Here is a 27,891-nt window from a genome sequence, read left to right on the forward strand (position 1 = left end):
GCCCTGCGCGCTCACTGGGGTTGTCTCCTCAGCTCCTACTAAACAGTGTATTCACTTTAATTACTCCAACACTTGATCACGTAACTAACATCCATGCCTATTAAATAACCGCTTGTCTGTGCAGCGAGGCGGCCGGGTCTGCCCTCGGACCACCTCCTTCCCTCACCCCTTCCCTGCTGGCGGGGGCGTCCAGCGCCCTTCCCCAGGGGAAGCTCCGAGAGCGCGGCGACCTCTGTCGTGCTCACGGATCTGCCCCCAGCACTCGGGGCACCCGGTGACACGGTGACACGTGCTCGGCCTCGTCACCCTCAAGTGAGCACCTTGAGGCACATCCAACAGGCGGCATCCCCGGGGATGAACTGGCAGGGGGCATGCTGTCCCCGCCCTTTCTCAGAAGCTTAATGTGTCTCCTTATGTTACATATTTTCATTTTATTTTAAAGATTTATTTATTTGAGGGGGGAGGGGCAGAGGGAGAGGGAGACAGAGAATCTCAAGCAGACTCCCTACTGAGCCCGGAGCCCGACGTGGGGCTCGATCCCACGACCCTGAGATCATGACCTGAGCAGAAACCACGAGTCAGAGACTCAACCGACCGAGCCACCCAGGCGCCTCACGTATTTTCACTTTAATGTTGCTTTTATTGTGGGAAAAGAACAGAATCAAAATTGATGCAAAAGAGAGCAAATTATTTGTTAACAGTGCTTTTTATTTGTATGGGGATTTTTACTTTTAAAAACATTTTCCTCTTTATTTTTCATTTAATTGTAGAAACATCAGACAAATGGGTAAGCTTTAAAAAAGCAAAATTAAATTAAAATCGCCCCGAATCCTCATTCACAGGAGACCAGACTCAGCCCCTTCCAGGCTGTCCCAGTGCGCTTGTACAGAAAACGTCCACATTTCTTTACCGCTAAATGCAAACAGTGGTAAAGCAGTGCAGTGATTAGCAAAGGGTGAGTTTTGAGCATTCATTAATTAGCTGCTACCTAATCCATTAATTACCAGTCTCTGGTAATTGGTCTCTGCAGCCAGTTTTCCACTTGGTTTATTATGAGCATCCTTCAGAAACGTCAGCCCTAAATCATAAAGCCCACCTTATAACTAGTGGCTGCGCTGTCTCCCTGCACCTGATACCCCAGTCCACCTGGCCAGTGGCCCGTTGGCGTCCAGGTCCTTCCTGTGTCTTCCTGCTCATGCCGCCCTCACCCAGCCCAGCAGGCCAATGGGGGCTACATCATCGTCCCTTCTTCCATGCGGGATCTCGAGCAGGGCCGCTGCGTCACTGCCCTCTACACAACTTCCACGTGGGAGTGGGAGCGGCGTGTGCTCAGGAAGACGGTGAGGGACCCACGGATCCCAGGGGCTCAGAGGAACTGTCCTGAGTTGGGTGAATGTGCCGAGCGCTGGGGCAGCACACGGGACAAGACCAGTGGGCAGCTCTCAGCTGGTGCTTACGCACCCCTCCAAATTTTGCTCATTGGAACGGACCCCAGACCTTCGAGGCGACCAAGGGGAGAACTAGAAAGGAGAGAAAACCCAGCCACACTGCAGTGGTGGAACACTGTGTCTTTTATTGAGAACATCTCCAATCCTTTGTCTATAGGACAGCGTCTCATGCTTCGTTCCGGCTGGTCTCGGTGCGAGGAGTAGCTCATGCAGATTGTAACGTGTGGTATATACATCAACAAACATACAGAGGACACTGGGGAGTGGATCTGAGCGATAGGGTTCTTGGCTGAATTACATTCATATGAAGTGTCCAAATTCTAAAATAAAATAAAATAAAAGCATATAACCCAGTATCTGGAGAAGCAAACTGCTTCCGGGCTCATTCTACAAACATTCCACAGACTGCCTTTAAACATTCGTGGTCACGTCCAGAAGGACGGGCGTCGGCTCCTGATGTACCATCAGCCCATGGCGTGGCCAAGCTAAGTGTTTTTGGGGCTGGGGGCTCACCCCTGCAAACAGGGAACAAGTGCACACAGCAGCTCCAGAAGACAGCTACGTGTCAGGTTCGAGCCAGACCCTGTCCTTGCCGGCCCTGAGGACGTGACTGGCCACGTGGCTGGAGAGAGGGTCACAGGACACGCCAGGGGACAAGGGCAGACAACACTGGACATGCGTGCGTGCGCGGTCACAAATACTCTGCCCTTTCCACTTACATAGTTGGGAGTTGATAACAGGGAATCTTTTGAGAGATTCTCTAATTTCATAGATTACAGAGACGGGAAAGCCAGCTGATTCTATTTCTCTTGCTAGATCGAATTTACGGTCGGGGTAGACCCTATATTTTGGTGTAGAATGTTTCAGAAATAAAAAAGACCGGTCTGATTTGGTTTTGTGTTTTGAGAAAAAGGGGCGGGCGTGCAGCCCTCCCCCACAGCATTCACTGACCCCACCCTCAGGTCTGCCCCCCTCGTGGAGCCTGAGAGCTGCCCCCTCCCCAGCGTCACTATGTGAAATTACAGGAAACACTGTCTTTCCAAAGAAAGCAGTGATTCTGTCTTCTGGGTATGAGGGAAATCATGTGAATAAAAATATTTCCAGAGAAATGAATGGCTGGTGAGATGTTGCACATTTTAAAATAACTGTTTCTGATTAAATGAGTCAATCAAACTCTGATTCAGAATCAGAATTGCGCCCTGTGGCATCCCTGGCCTGGGAAGAGGGGACGCCCGTCACTGGGCTCATACTGCTGCAGAGACAGCCCCTGACCCCGGCTGAGGCATCCCTGTGACTCGGGCCTTCCACTGGCGGGAGAGATGCCCGCCAGCCGGTGTCTTTGTGGAATGGGTTTAGTGAGCAAAACAGAAGGGAACCCTCCCAACCCCCAATGGTCAAAATGTCCTCAAAATTGAAGATTTTTCTCAAAAAATCAAGTTCTTGATTGTGTCAAATTTTCTAAGTCTCTAGAATCCTGATTAAGGGCACTGTATGCAAAGTAACGCCTGGGGGGAAATGGGGTGCAGTGCACAGAGCCTCAGAAGGGACCGTTTCAAGTGCTGAGTCTCCTGACCCGTCTCCTGGAGGTCACGTTTCTGTCTCTGTTCTGCTCCAGTGGTCCGTCCTGGGAGCTGTGCGGGCCCACAGGTGGACGGGGCTCCCTCCTGACCCGCCTGCAGGGCCTTGGACACTCGCGGGCCGTCCTGCGCCCGCACAGCTCGGGGTCCGCTGGGGACCGGCACACAGGACAGCTGTCCTCACTTGGGGTGGGAGGCGGTGCTCACCTCAATTGTTAGCCGACAGAGGGAGGAAGTCAGACATACTGGGTAGTGTGTGTATATGCAATACATTCCCACTCAACTTTTAATTAAAATCCACATATTTTTTTAAAAACTAAGTCCATCTCCCAATCCCCATTAGAAAAAATACCATTTATCGAGAGAATAAAAACACAGGGGCTCACAGATGTTCTGTGTGTGGGAGCACCTGCTTGGGGAGGTGGCGACACCAGCTGACACCCTTCCTGCTTCAGGCGGAAAGAAGGCGGCAGCCCGTTGAGCCAAACCACACCCCTCCACATGACGGGGGCCTGCCTGAGCTCTGCCGGGGTCCCTGCAGCCCGCCAGCCCCGCCCCCGCCCCCCAAGGAACCGCTGCCGGAGCGGGGGAGGGGGGGACACAGCGCTTCTGGTCTGAGTCTCCTGCTCCTGCACGTGGGGTCTGGGCCAGGTGAGAGCCGCGGCTCTGCTCCTGTTCTGCGTTTTCAGAGTCCGTCAAGGTGGGGCGGGGTCTCCCGACTGCCTACAGGCGCCACAAGACCCCCCCTTCCATGAAGACGACCCCTCGGGCTCCTGTCTGATCCTGAGTGGAAGCAACAAGGCAATCGGTGCAAATCTCTGAGCTCAGGTCCAGGTGCCCCCTGGGACCCTTGCCCGCACTCCTGACCGTCTGCTGGCTCAGCCCGGGACCACCCCGGGGGCCGTGGGGTGTGGAGCAGCGCCCCTGGGCCGCCCCGGGCACCAGCAGCACCCCTTCCCTGCCGTGACAATCAACGTCCAGACCCTGGTGGGCACGAGGCTGCGGCACACTGCCTCACCAGCTTCCAGCCTGAATACTGACTTTCAAACATGTCTTTGATAAAGCTGGAAAGAATAATTTAAAACTAGGCCTTAGTGGCATTTTCTAAGAACGAGTCTATCTACTTAATTAATTCTATTTCCTTCCCGTGAAGATGTCTGGAGAGTTGTCCACATCCATGAGATTCAGAGCAAGGAAGATAGGGAGTGTTGTAGGCTGATTCTTGGGCAGTGGCCCCTGCGGGTTCCCCCTAGTCCCTAAAAGTTAAATACTGTTGAAGACCTCAACTGAATGGCCAGGATCACTGCCCATGTTTTATCTCTGATTACGGAGAAGTGAACCAACACGCGTTTTCCATGATGTGATTCTAGGAGGAGTGCCGAAGCTTCTAGGGGGGCTGAAGGCTGCAGGGATCTGGGCCGTGCCCTCATGGACGCACGCGTCACCGCTCCAGGGAGTTGGGGGACTCGTGCGAGCGCAGGGCCGGACCCCTCCCGCGGGGTCTTCTCCCGGGCTGTGCAGACCCACTGAGGGAAGCCAATCGCGCGGCCCGTCCGGGGGACCCGCCGGCAGCACGGCTGTGACTTCAGGCTTCTTCCTACCTCTACTTTCTCACCTTCTCTACAGATAAGTGCTCTTCTGCATTAAAATAACGTGGCCTAAGAGTGACTTGATATAATTACTTTATAAACCACGTTCCTAACGCTGAATAAATTATTTATTCAAAAATTGCAGACAAAGTAATTTCTATTTCCCTAAACTTAAGGAAGCCCTACTCAGTAGAACTCAATTTCTAAACGTAAACAGAGATAGAAAGCAGTCACTGGGTAATTCCAAGGGGTAACACTGCTGCAGAGGGACATCGAGTGGTGATGCTGGACCCCACGCCCTCCCTGCCCTCCCTGCCCTCCCCAAAGTGCACGCCCGCCCCCAGCTGAGACGTGAGGCTCCGGAGACCGCGCCGGACGCCCAGCACCCCGCGTCCCCACCCCTGCCCCCAGCTGAGCCATGAGGCTCCGGAGACCACGCCGGACGCCCAGCACCCCGCGTCCCCACCCCTGCCCCCAGCTCAGACGTGAGGCTCCGGAGACCGTGCCGGACGCCCACACCCCGCGTCCCCACCCCTGCCCCCAGTTCAGACGTGAGGCTCCGGAGACCGCGCCGGACGTGGGCAGCCTCCGTGCCACGCCCCCGGTCAGGGTGTGAGAGAGAACTGATCCTGCTCCGTGGGCTTCTCCACCCAGGCGCCCAGCCCTGCCTTGATGAACGCTTTGAACAGACACGCCTTGGCGGCCTGGTACTCCTTTGCTACCAGTTTGGATTCATGGTACACATTGGGCTTAGTGATCTTGGAGCGTAGTAAGTTGGAGGGAACCTGTAAAAAGTCAAAACACAAGAACAAGTGTCGAAGCAGTCACAGCAGAAAACAAAACTCAGTAAGACATTCAAAATTTGGTGTCTCATCCTGTGCTGGCTTCTGGGGGGGAAGCCACCAGCCCGAAGGCGCCTTCCTCCAGGGGGCTGCGACGCAGGGGCGAGGCGTGAGCCCCATGACAGTCTGCGTGCTCTCCCCACGCAGGCTCCAGGCCAAACAGGCAGTTTCAGACCCCAGGCTCTAAAGAGGTGCTTCTGAACCCACAAGCAGTTGATTCCAATTTCAATGTGAATATTTTCAGCTATTTAAAAACACAGCACCTCTGACGTTATGGACACTTTATCACCCGGAAGGACTCAGAGGCACTGCCTCCCGTGGCTGCCTGACTCATTTGGTGCAGATCTTGAGAATAAATATGGTGCAAGACCACCAGCCCAGGGGCTCGTCCTGCCATGGGCCCAGGGCCCCGAACTCAGCAGCGTCTGTCCAAACCACCACCTGCCACGACCGATAAAGGAAAACTAGGAAAATGCCAATTGACCAGAGGAGAATTTATGCAGGGAAAGGACCCTGCCACTACCGCAGAAAACAGGCCTCGAGCCTTCTGAGGGCTGCGTGAGCCCTGGCTCTCCTTTCTCTGGGTGGGAAGGCGCGGAGGGGTTCCCAGCGGGAAGCCGGGGCAGGGCAGGAGGAGCGGCCTGAGGCTGCTTCACGTGGGAAGGTCGGGGCCACACTTCAAGATGGAAACAGCCAGGAGAAACAGAAAGGTTGGGGCGTGGCCGTGTGGACGGTGCGGGGCTTTAGTGGGACGGGCTGTGGGGAGGTGGGGCCGGTACCTTGCCGTGCACACGCATCCAGCGACAGTACAAGGCGTGCTTACACAGGCGGGACGCACGGCCCAGCTCGTCCTTCCCTGTCGTGGCGTTGATGACCTCAATGGCCGCGTCACCCACTGTCCAGTTGACGCTGAAGTTGGGTGCCTTCCCCGGCTGCCGTGCTTCCGCGTTGCTGATGCCTGGAACGGAGAGACACGGGAGAGGTGATGCGGAGCCCAGCATGGTGCTCGGCGCAGCTGAGGACGGGCCTGAGGGGTGTGCACGGCCCAGGTGTGCTCACACCTGTCCAGTGCCACCTCGTGATGCCCAGAAACAGCCGTGACTGTGCCCGGGAGGCGGGCAGGGGTCCACAGAAACCTGGAGCCTGTGAGACATCACAGCACCTCTGAGCTCTGTCGGGGTTAACAGAGCTGGAGGTCTGGGTGTGCGAGCCACTTCTGGGGTTAATTCAGGTCCCATAGGGTTGTGCCACAGAGGACCGCCCTCGTGCATCACACCTCGGCTGGGCGCTCATGCCCTGTATGCCCCACACGCCAGGGGCAGGCATGGTCAGGCTACCCCAGCCTGCACGCACTACGCCCAAGATACAAGAAGCCTGACTTAAGCACGGATATGTTTTCTTTTTTTTTTTTTTAAAGATTTTATTTATTTATTTGATAGAGAGAGACACAGCGAGAGAGGGAACACAAGCAGGGGGAGCGGGAGAGGGAGAGGCAGGCTTCCCGCCGAGCAGGGAACCCGATGTGGGGCTTGATCCCAGGACCCTGGGACCATGACCTGAGCCGAAGGCAGATGCCCAACGACTGAGCCACCCAGGAGCCCCATGGATACGTTTTCTTACCACATTGAGATGGTTTTGTCTTAACTAACCAAGTCTCACTTGGTGGGGCTAAGAGATTTTTAAAGGACACTCAGATAACTGGGAGCTGAGTGCTCACCTCCCCCCATCGGTGCCCTGAGCGCGATCATCCACACCTCAGTGGGGGGGCACACGGGCCACCCTGACTCGGGGTGTGTCTTCAGAACACACCCACAACGGGAGCTGGCTGGTGCTCGGTCCCCAGAGGAGGAGCCCCCCCCGCTCTGCACAGGCAGCCTGCCACTCCCTGATGGCCAGGGGCGCTGACCGAGCTCTGCGGGGCTCCCACCCCGGGCCCTTGCTCCGCTTCTGCTCTGGGTGACTGTGACCCCACCTTGAACAGAAAGCCAAGACCGACAGGTGGGCCAGCAGGCCGGTTCAGAGTGTGGAAGATCTAATAGGAAGCTTCATCATGGAGGAGACCCCAGTTCTTCAGGCAAAGCAGCCACCCACCTCAAAGTAGGGTGAAAATTCATATTTATATGTCACCCATGTCTGGGATACTTATTTAAAGGGACAAGAAGGTGTTTTCCTTTATTAAGTCCCTAAGACAGAGCTCCCATCCCGCAGAGGGCACTCAGGGCCAGAGGCCGAGCACCCGCTTGTGGCCGCACTCAGGACGGCGGGAGCCCCAGCCCTCTGCTTCAGGCTCCAGACTCACTGTTCGTCTGCCTTCCCACTGTGTCCACCCGATGCCTGCAGGTGTCTCTGCTCCTCACTGCAGGGCCAGGCACTCACTGGTGCTGGTTCGTGCCCCCTGCACTCTCCGGGAGCTCCTCTGCAGTCCCTGCGATGCCCCGGGGGCCATCCTCGGTACCTGCCGGCCCCCAGCAAGACCCCTCACTCTGGGGAAGAAGTCAGGATTCTGCTGATCACTCTTTCATTCTGACACACGAGCAGTGAATTACTCTACTTCACACAGACCTTTTCACTGACACGTCACCAAGCATGAGGGCACAGCCTCAGGGCTCCCTCTCTCGCTGTGTCTTTTGCAAAGTGAGCACACCCATCACCAGCGTCCCAGCAGCTGGTCACCAACCAGAGCTCCCGGTTTGGGAGCCTGCCCACCTCCATGGCCACCCCTGCCCCACGTGGGTCATCACGGCACCGACCCCAGCACGCTGACCAGGGTTGCCCGCTTTGAGCCTTACATCCGTGGGGCCATTTACACAACGGACTCCCCTGCGCCTTCACCCTTCACTCGAGGTCACGTGTGTGAGAGTCACACGCATCACGCACAGAGCTGCGGCCTGCCCAAACTTCTTGCCATGCGGGACCCTGCTGGGGCACGTGCAACTAGAGGGTTGCTCACTTTGTCGTGTTTTCTAGCACTTGGTTGTTCTGAAGAGTGTGTGTGTGAGCATTCCTGAGCACATGTTTTGGTGATTCATGGACATATTTCTGGATACACGCTAGGCGTGCAACAGCTGGGGATGGATACACAATGTCACGCAGAAGCACTGAAAACACCAGGCAAACCAGGTCAAGTTGGCTAGAAATGTTTTCTACTTAATCACATATAAATGTTACATGAAACATAAAACAAACACAGCACTAGATGTCTGGTGATAAGCAGGGAATAATTAACCAATTAGCTAACTCACCACATAGTTCAAGAAGCCACTTAAAACACAGGAAAATCAGGGGCCCCTGGGTGGCTCAGTCGTTAAGCATCTGCCTTCGGCTCAGGTCATGATCCCAGGGTCCCGGGATCGAGTCCCGCATCGGGCTCCCTGCTCGGCGGGGAGTCTGCTTCTCCCTCTGACCCTCCCCCCTCTCACGTTCTCTCATTCTCTCTCTCTCTCAAAAATAAATAAAATAAAAAAAAAAAAAACACAGGAAAATCAAATTACAGTTACAAACCAATTCAACAAAATTGCCTTCCTAAAAAGAAATCCCATTTGCTGGGACTGTCTCTGAAGTTTGGCACAGTGAGGAACGTTCTCACGAACCACGGCTGCTTGGGCCATGGCCGCCATCCTGTGGCCCGCGCTGCTCACGTAGCCCCTGATAGGTATGGCATGTGTTTCTTCTTCCATTTGTCGAAATAAAACACAATTTTAAAGGGTCTGGGTGGGATATCACTCATGGCTTTTGGTTAAATTTTGATAAAACTGTCCTGTCAATAAGCAAAGAGCAACAAGAAGATCTAGGTAAGTCCACCAGAGAGGCCAGAGCTGACCAGGTGAAGGGGAACCAGGGCTTGAGGGCATCAGGAGTGACACATGGCCCACCGACAGCTCCATTTCCCAACACAAAAAGGATCAGGAAGACAGGGCCGTCACATATTTTTTAAAGGTTTTAAATCTCCATTTAATGCTGATCTTGCTGAAACAGGCAACGAGATGTGTGTGGCCACTCCTCCCGGGACGGATCGGCAGCAGGGCTCAACCCGACACCCTGGTCACACCCCCTCCATCACGTGGCTGTGGCTCTCCATACACAAGCCCCTCGGCCCCCCACCCCCCAGCAGGCAGAGTGACGGACGGTGGACACCAGCGTTCTGGTGTGTCACACAGCCCGCAGGCCCCCAGTCAGGGCTCGCGGGGGGACCAGTCCTCTGTGGACACAGACATGTGGTAGTTTCTCCTGCAGTCAAAGCCACCTTTCCTGTCAGACTTTCCTTCTCATCTATTCTGCTGCTCTCAGTTCACGCTTGCCAAATAAAGCACCTTAAATTCTCAGTCTCTGCAGTCTAGGGAGCCCAGACCAAGACATGGGGCTGTCATTCCAACTTCCAACCAAAACCAATCCTGAACAACCAGCTGGCTTGGATGACCAGGTGCACAATCAGGTCTAGATTGCAAAAGCATCTCTTTTGGAGGGTAACACAGAGGGACAAGTGTTTAAGAATGGGCATTCTGTGATTTAAAAATAAGTTCAGACTTCGTTTCCAGGTGAGATGGAGTAACAGCTGCTGGATGTACCCTCCTTACTCAAATAGTAGTAAACCAGACAAAATACAACAGACACTAGCCTTCAAGTCCCTGGACATCAAGCAAGGAAGGGCAGTGGTTTCTGAGAGACAGGAGACATAGGAGGTGAGTCCCACGAGTGCCCCGGGCGGCTGTCCTGGGGGCGTCCAGGCAGCAGTGTGGAGAGAAGGAGCCCAGGCACAGCCTGCAGACTCCCTGAACTGAGAGCTCAGGAAACTAAGGTGGCCAGAGTCCATAGGATGGTGCACAGAGGCAAGAGAGCTGCAGAGGGTCCCCTGAGCATCAGCGGAGGGCTGATCAGAGCACACACACTGCTTAAGACTGGGCAAGAACCACCTGAAAGGGTCAGAGAACATGCCCCATGCTCACACAGAGATGTGAAGAGTTTAGATACACACTTGATGGCATCAACCATGAAACAGAAAGGTCTAGAATAGAAAAATGATCAGTGAACTTAAAGAAACAATAACAAATGATTCAAATGAGACACACAAGAAACAGACTGGAAAAAAAAAAAAGAAAACCCAGCAAATCAGTGAGTTGTCAGACAAATCAATCAGCCTGACACACGTGACTGGGTTCCTGAGGAGGGGAGAGAGAAGGGGGTACAGAAAACATGAAAACTCAGCAGACTTTTATGAGATCAATAAATGGACAGATCTAAGAATCCCAATGAAGCCCAAGCATGAGAAATGTGCAGAAAACTACACCAAAGCATGTCACGACAAACTGCTCCACGCCAATATAAAGAGAAAATGTTGAGCCCGGCCAGAGGAAAAGAACCACATATGGAGGAACAAAGATGAGACGGCAGATTTCTTACTGCAAAGAGTGCACACAGTACGACAGGGAGCAACATCTTCAAAGTGCTAAAAGGAGAAGAAAAGAAAACATTGCCATCTCAGCAAAAATGTATTTGCCCAGAAATATATATATTTTAAAAAGGAATGCAAACTAAAGGCTTTTCCAGACATACTGAAGCTGAAAGAATTCATCACCAGAAGACTTGCACCACAAAGAATGTAAAAGGAAGTCCTTCAGGCAGAAGGACAAGATAACAGACAGAAATGAGGATCTACTTACAGGAATAAGTAGATCAGAAGTGGCAAATCTCTTTTTTTTTTTCTGAAGATTTTATTTATTTATTTGAGAGAGAGTGAGAGCTAGAGAGGGAGAGCACACATAGAAGGAGAGGGGGAGGGAGAAGCAGGCTTCCCGCAGAGCAGGGAGCCCAACGCAGGGCTCGATCCCAGGACCTGGGATCATGACCTGAGCCGAAGGCAGACGCCTAACGCCTGAGCCACCCAGGGGCCCCAAAGTGGCAAATCTCTTTAAAAGCTAATTGGCTGTCAATATAACACTATCAACTGTACTGGAATTACAATAAAAAGCTTAATTTAAAAGAAAGTTAATTGACTGTTGAAACAAAAGTAATAGTATAGTATGGGATTTTTACCATATGCAAATGTTAAATGTACCACAATATATCACAAAGGCCAGGAAAGGAGAAATGGAAGATTCTTATACTATACATAAGTGGTATAATATTGCTTGAGGGCAGACTGTGATAAGTTAAGCATGTATACTATAAAACCCTAAAACAACCACTAAATTAATAAAACAAAGTTATAGCTAAAAGTCAAGAAGGAATTAAAATGGAATTATAAGACATAACGCAAAGAAAGAAAAAGAGAAAGGGGGAACAAAGATAATATAGAACAAATAAAAAATAAGGACCAAGATGACAGATTTAAACCTCACCATATCAATATCACAATAAATGTAAATGTCCTAAGCACCCTAATGAAAAGGCAGAGATTGTCAGTTGGGGGGGGGGGGCGGAAAAAGGAGGTCCAAATATGCTGACTACAAGAAACATACTTTAAATATAAAATAATGTAAAACAATTTAAAATAAAAGGATGGAAAAAGATACACTATGCTAGCATTAATCAAAAGAAAGGAGGAGAGGATCCACTAATGTCAGACAAAACAGATTTCAGACTGAAGAATAGTAATAAGAGATAAAGAAGATCATTTTATAATGACAAAGGAGACCAAGTTATTAAAAGAAACCCACAATCCTAATTACAAAACTACAAAATACATGAAGTAAAAACTAAAAAAAATTGGAAGGAGAACTAGACAAAAGCACAATTACAGTCAAGAGATTTTCAATACTCTTCTCTCAATAACTGACAGACCAAGCAGAAGATCAGTAAAGACATAAAAGACATGCACAACACAATCAACCAACTCATAGACCATTCTACCCAACAAGTAGCATAAAAGAATGTATCTTTTCAAGTTTTCATGGAACGCTGAGAAACAACACATCCTGGTCTGTGAAACAAACATAAATTTAAAGGATTCAAGTTAGAAAATGAAACTAAATTAAAAATCAACAACAGAATCATCTCTGCAAAATCCCCTAATATTTTGAAACTGAATAGCAGACTTTTAAATAGCACATGGGACAAAGTATTTTGAAAGGAGTGGAAGTGATAACACAACATGTCAAAATTTGTGAAATGCTGTGAAAGCAATAAAGAAAGCTCTCAAAACAATGGCATCAGCTAGTACCCTAAAAACTAAAAAAAGAAGAGCAACTGAAACAAAGTAAGCAGACAAAAATAATAAGATCAGAGCAGAAATTATTTTATTTAAAAAGCCAGAAAACTGGGGGGGAAAAACAAACAAACCCCAAAACCCATAAAACCAAAAGTTGGTTCTCTAGAGAAAAATCCATAAAACTGACAGACCTCTAGGTAGGCGGGTGAGGAAAGAGAAGACACAGAGCATCAGTATCAGGAATGAAAGGCACGGCATCGCTAGAGACACTCGGTGTTACAAGGATAATAAAGGAGTGTCACGAACACTTTCAAGCCAATGAATTTGACAACTTAGGTGAAACAGACAAATGTTCCTGAGAGACATGAATTACCGAAGTTCACTTAAGAAAAAAAAACAGGTAACACAAATAGCCTATATCTATTCTGTTGTAGATCATGAACATGTAGATACTTTCTCACAGAGAAAATCTCAGGCCCAGATGTCTTCACTGGTGAGTTCTACCAATGTTTAAGAAAAAAATGCTATCAAATCTAAACCAATTCTTCCAGAAAACTGAAGAGAAGGAAATGGTTCTCCACTCACTTTATGAGGCCAGTATTACCTTGATGCCAAAACCTGACAAAGATACTCAGACAACTACAGACCAATATCACTACAGGCCAGTGTATCACAGGGACAAACATTCTAAGCAAAATTTCAGCTTTATCAAATCCAACAACATTTAAAAAGAATAATACATAATGACTATACAAGGTTTGTCCCAAGAACACAGGTTGGTTTAATATTTAAAGAACTCAATCAATGTCACCATATTCCATCCATATTAACAGACTAAAAAAAGAACCAAATGATCAGCTCTATTGAGAGCAGAAAAAAATGCCTGATAAAATCCAACATTCATTCCTGATTAAAGACTCCTTAGCAAACTAGAAATAGAAGGTCCCTTAAAATGAGAGAGGCATCTGTGAAACCCCACAGCTAGCCACACTTACTGGTGAAAGACTGACCGCTCTCCCCACGACTGCACACGAGACAGGATGTGTGTGCTCAGCCCTCGTGCCCTTGTGTTCCACATTCTACTGGAGGGCCCATCTGGGTGCTGCGGGGGAAGGAAGAAATCAAAGGCATCTGGACTATAAGGAAGAACTAAAACATAAACAACTTGACCATCTATAAAGAAAATTCAATGAAATTTATAAAACAGCTATTAAAACTAGTATCTCTCTATATCAACAATGAACAGCTGGAGACTGAAACAGAAATATAACATTTAAAGCAGCATCAAAAATACAAAACACTTAAAGATAAACCTGACAAAAGATGTGTAAGATATGCTCACTGTAAAGTGCAGAGCACGGCTGAGAAAAATGAGAGTGTAAAGAAGTGGACAGGCGTCTGTGCTCATCCCCCGGAAAATTCAAAGTCCTTAAGATGTCAGTTCTCCCCCAAATTGATCAACATATTCAATGCAACCTTAATCAACATCCAAACAGGGTTTATGTAGAAGTTGACACATTGATTATAAAATTGCTATGGGGGCGCCTGGGTGGCTCAGTCAGTTAGCATTCGACGCTTGATTTCAGCTCAGGTCATGGTCTCAGGGTATCAAGCCCCATGTCGGGCTCCATGCTCAGCATCAAGCAAAGTCTGCTTGTCCCTCTCCCTCTGCTCCTCACCTCACTCATGCTCGCTCTCTCTCTCAAATAAAATCTTTAAAATTGCTGTGAAATGCGAAAAGGACCTATGTAGCCAAAACAACTATTAATTCCACCTGATTTCAAAACTTGTAAGACTAGTAATCACGACAGTGTGATACTGGCATTAAGACAGACAAACAGCACGGGGGGTCCTCAGAAAGCTGAAGACAGAGCCGCCATGCGACCCAGCAACTGCACTCCTGAGTATTTACCCCAGAGACACACATGCAGGGATCCGAGGGGTATGTGCACCCTGATGTTCATAGCAGCAATGTCCACAATAGCCAAACTGTGGAAAGACCCCAGATGTCCGTCGACAGATGAATGGATAAAGAAGATGTGGTTCATATACACAATGGAATACTACTCCGCCATCAAAAATAAATAAATTTTGCCATTTGCAAGGACATGGATGAACTAGAAGGTATTATGCTAAGTGAAATAAGTCAGTCAGAGAAAGACAAATACCATATATTTCACACATATGTGGAATTTAAGAAACAAAACAGAGGATCATAGGGGAAGGAAAGGGAAAATAAAATAAGATGAAATCAGAGAGGGAGACAAACCATAAGACAAACCTGTTACCTCTAGGAAACAAACTGAGGGTTGATGGAGGGGGGTGGGGGGATGGGATAGGTGGGTGACAGGCATGAAGGAGGGCACGTGATGTAATGAGCACTGGGTGTTATATGCAACTGATGAATCACTGACCTCTACCTCTGAAACTAATAATATACTATATCTTAATTAATTGAATTGAGATAAAATAGAATAAAATTTTTTAAAAAAAGACAGTAGGGGATCCTGGCTGCCTTCGGCTCAGGTCATGATCCTAAGGTCCTGAGATCAACTCCCACATCGGGCTCCTTGCTCAGCGGGGAGCCTGCTTCTCCCTCTACCTGCCGCTCCCCCTGCTTGTGCTCTCTCTCTCTCTCTCTCTGATTAAAAAAAAAAAAAAAAAGACTGACAAACAGATCAGTGGAAGACACTGGTACCCACAAACACACCTCCACATGTACGTGCAAACTGATTTTTAATAAAGGTGAGAAAGGATGAATTTTTCCATAGATGGTGCTGGGTCAACTGGATAAGTTATATGTTAAAAAAAAAAAGAACTTCAATTCATACCACACATCCTACATAAAAATTAGCTCAAAATGGAATATAGTCCAAAATTTAAACACTGGAACTGTAAATTTTCTAAGAATACAACACAGGAGAAAATCTTTGTGACACTGACTTGGGCAAACATTTTTTAGCTATAACATCAAAACCGTGACTTAACAAAGAAAAGTTGGTAAATATGATTTTATCAAAACTAGAATTATTTGGTCTCTGAAAGACATGGTTAAGAGAATGGAAAGAAAAACATTTTCAAATCATATATCTGATAAAGATCTTATAACCAGAATATATAAGTAACTCTCAAACTCAGTAAGAAATTAAACAACTTACTAAGAAATGAGAAAAGTATTGAAGAAGACATACAGATAGCAAAATAGCACATGAAAAGATGCTCAACTTCCTTAGTCATTGGGGAAATGCAAATTAAAACCACAAGGACACACCCTACACACCTGTCAGAAAGCTTAGCATGGCTCCGTACGTACTCGGTGCTGGCAAGGATGAGGAGGAACGGGAACCTCATACACCACCAGTGGGAGTGCAAAGGGGCAAAGCAGTTTGGAAAGGTGTGACAGTGTTCTGAAAAATACAACCTGCGCCTGTCTTAAGACCCACCGTTTATACTCCTTTATACTCCTAGGTATTTACCTAAGAGAAATAGAAGGGACTGTCCACACAAAGGCTTGTACATGAATGTTCTCAGCAGCTTCCTTTGTAGCAGTAAAAGACTGGAAACAACCCAAATGCCATCAACAGTTGGATGGACACACAAGTTGTGGTTTATCCACACAACCCATTACTACTTAGCCATGAAAAGGAATGACCTACTGATAAACTCAACAAACACGGACGAATCTCAAAATAGTTACGCTGGGGGCGCCTGGGTGGCTCAGTTGGTTAAGCGACTGCCTTCGGCTCAGGTCATGATCCCGGAGTCCCGGGATCGAGTCCCGCATCGGGCTCCCTGCTCGGCGGGGAGCCTGCTTCTCCCTCTGACTCTTCCCTTTCTCATGTGCTCTCTCTCTCTCTCATTCTGTCTCAAATAAATAAATAAAATCTTTAAAAAAAAAAAAATAGTTACGCTGAATGAAATAAGCTAGACAAAAAAGTACATATCTTATGATTTTTGTAAAATCCTAGAAAACGCAAACTAACCTACACCGCCAGAGTGCATGTCGGTGGTTGCCAAAGGCAGGATTACCAAGGGCACCAGGAAACGGGGAGGGTGGTGGGTAGGCTCATTATCCTCTCTGTGGTGACAGCTGCACGCATGTAAACAGAGTTCAAAACTTATCAAATGATATCTTTTAAATATACAGTTTATGCCAATTATACCTCAGTGAAGCTTTGGAAAAACACTGCAAGGTAATTTAAAAAGAAAAAATATTGTTCTCATTAAAAAATAACACTTGCTCATTGTGGGAAATTCCAAAAATTCACACAAAGCTCAGAGAAATTACAGCTACGATGACACACAGAAATAGACACTATAATAGTTCTAGGGGTTCTCCAGCAGATAGAAGCTTCCTGTCTACGAAGCTTTAAGCAACAAGCACACTTGTGTCCCACCTCTGAGATCCTGACTGGGTAGGTTTTGTGGGTGGGTGGCCCTGGCTGGTGTCTCTAAAAAAAAACAAAAACAAAAACCCTTCACCAGTAACTCTTGAGGACTCTCTAAAGATTCTTAAATCCCTCCCGCCACCAAAGAATTCTTCCTTCTCAGATGAGAATCGCCATTTTAATCCCTATCCTTCTGGCAAACACACACGTCAGCACGCTTGAGAGGATGCGTTTACACATGTTCTGTATGCTGACTTCTGCATTGATCCTTGATCCTCTCTTATAATCTATTCACAGATGAGCTATACTAATAGCTATAAAACTAAGCTATACTTAGATTTCTGGGTATATCGTTACACTTGATTTTCTAGTATTTCATTTAGGAGTTTTGCATTTTTAGTCATAGGTGATGCTGTCTGTGGTTTTCTTTTTATTTGTGCCTCTCTGTCCAGTTTTGGAATTAGGTCAACTGCTCTTTCCTATGACCTGGAACGTTTATATAAGAGGTGGAATTATGTTCTTTGGCAGACTGATTAAAATCTGCAAACTTGCTGGAAGGTAATTTGTTGATAGTATTTTCAATGTCTTTGCTGGAAATTTCCTTTGCCCGATTTTTGTACTTCTGTTGGGGTGAATTTTGGCAATTTACATCTTGCTTGTCCTTTTGTTGTTGTTGTTGTTGTTGTTATTTTCAAATTTATCAGTATTAGAGCTGAATAAAGAATTCTCTTAAAATTCTGATGCATGCCTCCGTATCTGTAGATACACCAATTCCTACCGTTTTGTTTTATCTGACATCATGTTTTTATCTGATGGTAGATCTCTTTTATTGTTTTTTCAAATCAACACATTTTAGTTTTATTGATGGCCTATAATCTTATTCCTTGTTCCGTCCCTCCCTCTTGCTTTCTGTCTCTTTGATTTTCTTCCTTCTTCCTGTAGTTAGCTTCTTATTTAGCTCTACTGTAGTTTTCCTTCTCAATTCTGGGCCAAATGCTTAGCTCATTGTTTTTGATTCATTCATTCAGGGCCATGAATGATTCTGCCAAGTGAAACTGTGGCCCTATCCCACCATTTTTGATGTGTGTAGTCTAGGAATCCAGTTTAAGTACTGGGTTCTTCTCTGATCAAAGAATTGCTGAAGAGAGTCTAACCTCCAAGCGCCTGAGGACTTTTGGTTTTAATTTCAACTCTTCATAGCTAACTTTAAGTTTTAGGGTCTGCAGTAAGAGAAAGTAATGAGTCTGGATTTAATTACCTATGGCAGTGGCCATGTGATGCACTGCAGAGCTGAGTAGTGTGACAGACCGAGAGGACAGTGTTAATCCTGTTATTAAGTCCAAACTACTTAAAGGAGACCATTGCTAGCATGACTTCAAGTGGATTCTCTGTCCTATCTCACACCAGTTCCTCAAAACCATGCCAGTATTAGGTTAAAAGCTGGCAGTGCTGTTCAGTCTGAGTCCAAAGGCCTGACAACCAGGGCAGATGGGGTAAATCCTAGTCCAACTGTAGAAGGTGGGATAGGGTGTCCCAGTTTAATCAGTGAGGCAGGAAAAAAGGTAAATTCCTTGTTCCTCCACTTTTTGTTCTCTGCTCTTTGTTCCTCAATAGGTTAAAAGATGCCCACCCACCCTGGGGAGGGCAATTTGTTTTACTGAGTCTACTGATTCAAATGCTAATCTCGTTCTGCAAAACCCTCACAGATGGAAATAATGTCTAATTTGGGTGCCTGTGGCCACTCAATTTGACACATAATATTAGCCACCACAGTACATTAGTTTACCCTTCCTTTCCCAAATAGCTTTTTGTGTTTCCTGGAGTTTCCATTTTCCTTTTTTTTTTTTAATTGTTCACAAAGAAACATTTACTTTCACATTATCATAAAGACCATTTAGTTTCTCAGGCTATTTGTTAAAATGCATTCACTTTTTTCTGAAAGCCATTCTTTTTAGAGCTCTCTGATATGATTCTCTGTTCTAACTTGGAATTGTTACATTTCAGTCTTGCTGGTAAGTTATCTTTTTCATTGTATTGTTGGATTTACAAAGTATTTTTCTTGGATTCCATATTTTTCTCTTTCTTAGATGTCTTTTTCATTTTGCTACAGTATTCTCACTTTTTTTCCTCAAAAAAATATATATATTGGAAAGAAACCCTCTGAATCCTTGAACATCTGAAAATTATCACTTTGTCCTAATGCTTAATATTTGGTTAAATAAGAAATTCTACAAAAACCATTTTCTCTTCAGCTCTGTCTTCCAGTGTCCCTGATAAGTGCTACATAAATCTGATACTTATTGTAGTTAATTTAGAATCTTTTAGCATCTTCTCTTTACACCTTTGCTGTTCTGAAATTCATAAGGATGTGCTAGGAATGGATTTTTTAAAAAAATTCTGCTCACTACCCAGTGCATTCTTTCCAATGCAGTACTCATGGTTTTCTTCAGTACCCCAAAATTTTCTTCTATCATCTCTTCCTCTCTGTTTTCTATTTCTGAAATGCTACCAGATAGACAGATACACATCGGATTAACTTTCTACATCTCCTAACTCTTCACATTTTATACTTTTCTGCTCTGAGTTATCAGAGATATATTTGATATACCTTCCTCTCCCAAGAATTACACTCTACGAGGGAGAGTTTTGTTCTGCTCACTATTCATCCCAACATCCAGAACAGTGCCTATTACATACTTAACTGGTGTTTGTTGAATGAATGCTTTCTAGACCTTCAAACTGATATTTGCTTTCTACATTGACAAAATACTCTATGTATATTGGTAAGGTTTGTTACTTGTATTCTCTTCTGTTCCCTGAATTAGGTTTATTTTCTCTTAGTTGTTCTATTTTATCTTATAGATTATTCACTTCTGTGCTATTTATTTTCCTCAAATGATAATGGTTGTTCATTCATGTTTGTAAATAAAAATCTTGGTTGATTAATTTGGGTAGCTGGCATAGTTTCTTCTACCTTTTTTCTGGCTGTGTATATGATTCCACGGAGAGCCTAGAGGGAAAGCCATGTCCAGCCAGGACCTACATCGCCTTCTAGACCAAGAGTCTGGAGGTCCAGCCTAGTCCTTGCTTGGCTGTCAGGATGGTCAGGGGACCCTAACGACTTAGAGAGTAGCCCCACCATGGGTGAGACTCCCTCAGAGGAAATAGCTGGCCTCTCCCTAGATGTCACAAGGCCATGGGACACCAAGGTACTGTTAGGAGTTAAACATAGTCCTGATACCACCTTTTTCTCATTTTACTGTTCTCTGCTATTAGGAACTCGTACCTTATGCTCTGGAGTTCTATCAGGGTATTTGGGTCTTTGGTAGTGTTACTAGCACACCTGTTCTATTTCTGACACCTGCCTGGCATGCAGGTTCCTTCAGGTCACTGAGCTCATTCAAGGGCACGGCCCTTCAAGTAGACAGAATCAGGGAGGGTTTCTTGGGGGTCTGGAGTGGAGGTGGGGACCTGCTTACGAACAATTGGTGGGAAATCTCTGACCATAATGGAATTGACTCTTTCATGAATAAATGGATAATGCTTGTGTTATCTTCCTTTGCAATCCTATTACTTCTTTACAATAAGGTCAAAATAGAGGATTATTTTTGAATACTTAAACCTTAGAATTACAACATTTTGCATATTAGAACTAGAAAGAGTTAACTGAGAAAATAAGACCTTAAAGTACAAATCGTTTTTACATTTTAAGCTAAATAAAGTGCCATCTTTAGCAAGAATGGAGAAAATAAGGCAAAAAGAAATAGCTAGCCTGAAGTTTCAATGCAAACCATATGCTTTTTCTGGGGCAGAAAGCCCCCAAATGGTCACAAGAGTGTATGTATGTCTATGAGTCCCTGGAGCCAACGCCACCATGGGGATGGGCACCAATGAGGAGCTTATCTTTCTGGGGCCACAAAGCGAGAACTAGGGTAATGAGTCAATCACAGGCCGTGGTGCAGAAACCAACAGAATCGGGTGCAGCTTGGCTGGCAATAAGAGTCCCTCAGCTGCTGTAAATTAAGTGTGCTGGATCCGGACTTCTGGAGCGAAACTACAAACTGTGAGCTGGCCTGATGACGGTCACAGTGAACAACTGAGAACACCAGCTGGCGCTGGCACTGCTTAGTTCCCTTCCTAAATCTACTGTCTACGGTTTCTCCTATGTTAATGGGTAATCAAAAGTGAATTATGTATATAATGGTTAGTAACAGATATTTAGGGTCACTAGGGGTTCCTGTTATAGAAACTGTCAGCCATTTGTTAGCTGACCAGAAAAATGTGTAGTTTACAATCTCGATGGCGGTGGCCTCTGTTCTGCAAATAATGCAAGACCTGGGTAGGAGTCCGTACAGAAACCAAGTGTGTGGCCACCAGCAGTGATGACACTTGGGCCTGAGGCTACGTCGCATACCACGAGGGTCCAAAAGGCTGCCATTTACACTGGGAGCAGAGCACCTGTGAGACTGCCATTCTGATTTTTGTTAAAGACAACGACTCTTGAGCCGACGGGGAAGTGAATGAAGCCAGCAGGGCAGCAAGGCGTGGGCTCTTCCTGGCCTGGGCCCCACCTCGTCCTCCTGTGTGGCCACTAACCCCAGCCAGGTCCCTTCATGCCAGCGCCTCTGGCCAAAAGACTTCCTTCTTGGAACTCAACCTTGGGGTTTTACAACACTGACTTTGGGGAAGAGCCTGAGCGCTCTAGTCCAGAGTGACGAGTGTGATGTTGGCGGCCTGGCCTAGGGGAGCGCCCATCACGCAGACCTAGGGACGCAGGCGGGATTCTCACCCAGACTCCACATTCCTGAGGCAATATAGGGCTGTATGTATTGAGTTCTATAGTTTCCACCCCACCAACAGGCCGCAGGGGTGACAGGAGAAGGGTCTCTGACTTGACTTTGGATGCAGGAAGGAGGAGGCCAAGCAAGGTGGGGACACGCGCCCAGCCAGCAGCGCGGATGACTGTTCTGCATGTGCTCAGGGTGGGGTGGTGCAGGGGCTGCAGCTCGCCCCACTGTGAGGAGTGACGGGAGGGAGTGTGTATATGCCCAGGACATGGACTGAGAACAATACTCCATCAAGTATAACAACTTATTTCTGAAAAATATTCAACGATGTCAGTAAGTAGCTACTTCTCCACTAAAGACCCCCACAGAGAGAATTTCTGAAAAACAACAAGCAAACCGCGTCCACGGAATTAAAGAGTTTAGAAGGCACTTCCATGTCGCCCGGGTGGCCTCCCACCAGAAGCTGCCGTGTCCACGGCAGGCGCTGGCGTCATGCCAGCGTGAGCACTTCCTGCACCTTCCCGTCAGGAAGCTCTTCCCGAGGCCGTTCCAGGCCTCGGGCCCTCCTCGCCCACTCCTCACACCTGCCCTCTCTCGTGTGCTTAAGGCCGAGAGGCAGACGTCAGCTACCCCAACCACGATGAGCAGGTACGTGGCTTTCCACGGGCGGAAGGTGTGCGGGTCTCGCCTGGCAGGCCAGCAGCACCCCTGCTTTCTTTCGGCCACACGCTCAGCCACTGCCTTCCCAGGGGCCCCACACTGACTGGACTCACAAGAACCCACTCACTCCCTTGGCGCTGCCCTGGCGGTCATGTTCTGTGTCCACGCTGGCAGCCCGGCCGGCCATGACCCCGGAGCCCTGGGAAGGTTCAGACCGTGGCCTTTCTCCCTGAGGTCTCGGCATGCACCTGGATGGCAGCCTGGCCAGCACAGAAGCTCAGACTCAGGGTCAGACAGATGTGAATCAGAAGCCAGAACTGTTCTGAAGCTTGCAGGTGTCAGATCAGAAACTAATCAGGAAAGAAGATACAAGAGTTCAAGAGGCTTCCATGTCCGAAACACCAGGGAAGGGCGTCAAGTATGTGCTCTAGGCCCCACGGAGGCAGCTCACCACTGACAAATTCTTTCTTCTCGTAAAAATCTACTTTCTATGCTGGAAGGAAAATGACATCCTTCTCATCTGTCCTTGGCACAAAAGAAGCCAGCCCAGCATGGCACCTGCTGCTGAAGTCCACCTGGGTCCGCTCTGGTCTTTGCTTAACAGGCTGTTCCCTGCACGGTCCAGCTGGCTACCCTGTTCCTCCCTGGGGATGCCGCACACCTGTGGGCTGCCGCGCCATCATTCTCCCTGAACGCAGGAACCACCTGTGATAAAATGGGAGGTGAAAGGGCAGGACCAACACCATGAACTGTAAGAAAATACACGCGCACCACATATGCACGTGACCTGAAGGAGACAACCTCCAACGTCCCGGTTGTTCCACGGTCCAGGTCCCTCGTTAAATGGAAGACTTCCCTCCCAAGAGAGTTTGAAGGGCTTTGCCGTGGGGCCCATTTTATAGGAGTGTGACCTCCCAAACATAAGACGTCAGCACCCTCTGCTCTAGACTCCCCCTGCTTGCGTCCCTCTGTCCGTGACAATACCCGCCATATCCTCTGCCTTAGACTGCAATGTGGCCCAGCAGCATCCATGCCTCCTGCCTGCTGGTGCCCGTGGCTCCCCCAGGATGCGCTGCACCACCCCGGCTGACCGCCACAGACCGAAGACATCTTCTCCAAGGCTGCTTGCTGCAAGGACTTGAGCTCTCTTCAAGGAAAAACACCACCACGGCTTCTAAAATAAAGCATCATCCGAAGTAAAATATCTCAAATAGTTTGCATTTTGAAACGGACTTTGCTGGCAGAGTGATGCTGTCCAGTGGCTCAGCATTCGAGAACTACTCTGCGTCCTGAAACCCCGGTGCTGCCCCTGTATTTCACAGAATTCCCGCACACTTGTCCAGAAGGATCATGCAAGGCACCGGCCCGGCCCCGTCACGGGGAAGACCGGGAAACCGGGCTGTCAAAGCCACAGCGCAGCCGCGAGACCACCCGGCTCCTCGGCAGGCCCTCGGCACCCACGGGCACGCATCCACCAAAACTGCATGACAGTGGAAGTGATGCTGGGGAGAGGGGCACGAAGAGTAGACTCTTTTACTTTGCTACGGACTCGGTCTTCGTAACAAACACACAGAGGACGACTTCAGGGTCTCTACCTTGCAAACGCTGTTTTCGCTATCTTTTCATAGGTGTATGCGCACTCACCTACACACCCTACGGCAAAAACGCACCTGACTATATAAAATCAATGCACAGAAGTCAGTGGCATTCCTATACACCAACAACAAGACAGAAGAAAGAGAAATTAAGGAGTCGATCCCATTTACAATTGCACCCAAAACCATAAGATACCTAGGAATAAATCTAACCAAAGAGGCAAAGGATCTGTACTCAGAAAACTATAAAATACTCATGAAAGAAATGGAGGAAGACACAAAGAAATGGAAAAACGTGCCATGCTCATGGATAGGAAGAACAAATATTGTGAAGATGTCAATGCTACCTAGAGCAATCTACACATTCAATGCAATGCCCATCAAAATACCATCCCCTTTTTTCAAAGAAATGGAACAAATAATCCTAAAATTTGTATGGAACCAGAAAAGACCCCGAGTAGCCAGAGGAATGTTGAAAAGGAAAAGCAAAGCTGGCGGCATCACAATTCCGGACTTCCAGCTCTATTACAAAGCTGTCATCATCAAGACAGTATGGTACTGGCACAAAAACAGACACATAGATCAATGGAACAGAATAGAGAGCCCAGAAATGGACCCTCAACTCTATGGTCAACTAATCTTTGACAAAGCAGGAAAGAATGTCCAATGGAAAAAAAGACAGTCTCTTCAACAAATGGTGTTGGGAAAATTGGATAGCCACATGCAGAAGAATGAAACTGGACCATTTCCTTACACCACACACAAAAATAAACTCCAAATGGTTGAAAGACCTCAATGTGAGACAGGAGCCCATCAAAATCCTAGAGGAGAACACAGGCAGCAACCTCTTCGACCTCAGCCGCAGCAACTTCTTCCTAGAAACATCGCCAAAGGCAAGGGAAGCAAGGGCAAAAATGAACTATTGGGACTTCATCAAGATAAAAAGCTTTTGCAAAGCAAAGGAAACAGTCAACAAAACCAAAAGACAACCGACAGAATGGGAGAAGATATTTGCAAATGACATATCAGATAAAGGGCTAGTATCCAAAATCTATAAAGAACTCATCAAACTCAACACCCAAAGAACAAAGAATCCAATCAAGAAATGGGCAGAAGACATGAACAGACATTTTTCCAAAGAAGACATCCAAATGGCCAACAGACACATGAAAAAGTGCTCAATATCACTTGGCAACAGGGAAATCCAAATCAAAACCTCAGTGAGATACCACCTCACACCAGTCAGAATGGCTAAAATTAACAAGTCAGGAAACGACAGATGTTGGCGGGGATGTGGAGAAAGGGGAACCCTCCTACACTGTTGGTGGGAATGCAAGCTGGTGCAGCCACTTTGGAAAACAGTATGGAGGTTCCTCAAAAAGTTGAAAATAGAGCTACCATATGATCCAGCAATTGCACTACTGGGTATTTACCCCAAAGATACAAAAGTAGGGATCCGAAGGGGTACGTGCACCCCGATGTTTATAGCAGCAATGTCCACAATAGCCAAACTGTGGAAAGAGCCAAGATGTCCATCGACAGATGAATGGATAAAGCAGATGTGGTATATATATACAATGGAATATTATGCAGCCATCAAAAGGAATGAGATCTTGCCATTTGCAACGATGTGGATGGAACTGGAGGGTATTATGTTGAGCGAAATAAGTCAAACAGAGAAAGACAATGTATCATATGACCTCACTGATATGAGGAATTCTTAATCTCAGGAAACAAACTGAGGGTTGCTGGAGTGGGGGGTGGGGTGGGAGGGATGGGGTGACTGGGTGATAGACACTGGGGAGGGTATGTGCTCTGGTAAGCGCTGTGAATTGTGCAAGACTGTTGAATCTCAGATCTGTACCTCTGAAACAAACAATGCAATATATGTTAAGAGAAAAAAAAAAAAAGAAGAAGAAGGTAGCAGGAGGGGAAGAATGAAGGGGGGAAATTGGAGGCATAGATGAACCATGAGAGACGATGGACTCTGAAAAACAAACTGAGGGTTCTAGAGGGGAGGGAGGTGGGGGGATGGGTTAGCCCAGTGATGGGTATTAAGGAGGGCACGTTCTGCATGGAGCACTGGGTGTTATGCACAAACAATGAATCATGGATCACTACATCAAAAACTAATGATGTAATGTATGGGGATTAACATAACAATAAAAAAATTTTAAAAAAAACAAAAAAAATAAATAAATAAAAACAAACTAAGGATTCTAGAGGGGAGGGGGCAGGGAGGATGGGTTAGCCTGGTGATGGGTATTAAGGAGGGCACGTTCTGCATGGAGCACTGGGTGTTATGCACAAACAATGAATCATGGATCACTACATCAAAAACTAATGATGTAATGTATGGGGATTAACATAACAATAAAAAAAAAACGCACCTGACTTGTATAAGTGAGCTTCCCTTTCAGTATCGTACAACATTCCCCCAGCGACATGACCTGTCTTTGCATGCGTTAGCCCTGGACGCAACACGAGCCAGCACAGCGCTGGTCCAGCGACATCGGAGGGCCTCTCCTGCACCAGGCACGAGACGGCTAGCAGCCAGAACGAAACAGACCACGGGGGCCACGCAGGGAACGCTGTTTTCTGCATCATGGGAAGCTCGTGTTCTAACACGACAGGATACTTACGCTATCTACTCTCTCTCAGTGGAGGCGCCATGCCTGTGGACACTCGGCGGCAATCACTCACTATCAAGTTTTAGCAGAGAAGGTATTTTTTCGTAAAAAATAACGCTTATATTTAGGGAGCTGTAAAATGTGATCAGGAACAACCAATGGTTTTCTCCGTTTTGCATACTTTCTGTGCTCTAACAGACATGCCTTCACCTAAAATGCCACGCTGCTCTTCCCCAGGTAAAGGCGGGCTAGTAGCCAAGCACCCAGACAAGGCAGTGTGCACACACACACCAAAAACACACGCTTTAGTTTGGATTACGGTTTTAGTTCTGAGCTTTAAAAAAGCGAGTAAAACGATATTTTCAAAAGGATAAAAATACCTTCACTGTGTTCTTTAAAGAGGGGTGAACTGAGAAGTTAGGACCTGCATTCAAGAGTCCTTGCTCCCTCTGAGATGCTAAAGGGGACACAGCAAACGAACCAGTGACCACAGGCACTCAGGGCCGGTGCGAGGCACCACCCCAGCGCCGACCCATCCCGGGTGCGCACAACTCCATCCCCAACCTCCCTCTGAGGCGGCAGCCCAGCACAGATGACCAGCCCCGCTCCATCCTGCACAGCTGATGCCTGCAGACTTTCCGTGGCATCTGTGAGTCTCTCCCACTGACATAGGACTTGAAGATACACATACAAGGGAAAGAAAAACAGGCGGGTGCCAAGTCTGGGCAGTAACTCATCTACAAAAGGCAAGGTTTGGGGCGCCTGGGTGGCTCAGTTGGTTAAGCGACTGCCTTTGGCTCAGGTCATGATCCTGGAGTCCCAGGATCGAGTCCCGCGTCGGGCTCCCTGCTCAGCGGGGAGTCTGCTTCTCCCTCTGCCCTCTTCCCTCTCGTGCTCTCTGTCTCTCATTCTCTCTCTCGCAAATAAATAAAATCTTAAAATAAAATAAAATAAAAGGCAAGGTTTTTGATCAGTAAAGAGATGAACTGTATGAGGACCCACCTGAGCGGCCCAGAGGCCCTACAACATGGCCTCCCGCCCTCTGCTCTGACAGACAGTGGCTTCCCTACGGCGTTCCCACGTCTGAGACTCTGATACGACCCAGCAGGGTTATCTGAACACTGAGTGCGAGGCCCCAACAGGCCCAGCAGGGTTATCTGAGCACCAAGTGGGAGGCCCCGACACGGCCCAGCAGGGTTATCTGAGCACCGAATGCGAGGCCCCGACGTGG

General features: G+C 47.6%; 1 protein-coding gene across 2 annotated transcripts in view; it reads right to left on the bottom strand.

The window, feature by feature from the left end:
- Positions 1–793: 793 nt before the first annotated feature.
- The window catches only part of ADARB1 (adenosine deaminase RNA specific B1), a 111,232-nt gene continuing 84,134 nt past the window's right edge, over positions 794–27,891 (bottom strand). The window contains exons 9-10 of one of the 2 annotated variants that reach the window (XM_021679228.2): positions 6,236–6,414; positions 794–1,768 (exon numbers count right to left, since the gene is read on the bottom strand). In XM_021679228.2, the coding sequence (XP_021534903.1) occupies positions 1,454–1,768; positions 6,236–6,414 (494 nt within the window). In that variant the 3' untranslated portion in view covers positions 794–1,453. Of the gene's footprint in view, positions 1,769–5,159; positions 5,400–6,235; positions 6,415–27,891 lie in introns of those variants that run through there. The other variant, XM_021679229.1, reaches the window with a different exon arrangement.

This window comes from Neomonachus schauinslandi, chromosome 1 (assembly GCF_002201575.2).
Source record: "Neomonachus schauinslandi chromosome 1, ASM220157v2, whole genome shotgun sequence".
Taxonomy (NCBI): domain Eukaryota; kingdom Metazoa; phylum Chordata; class Mammalia; order Carnivora; family Phocidae; genus Neomonachus; species Neomonachus schauinslandi.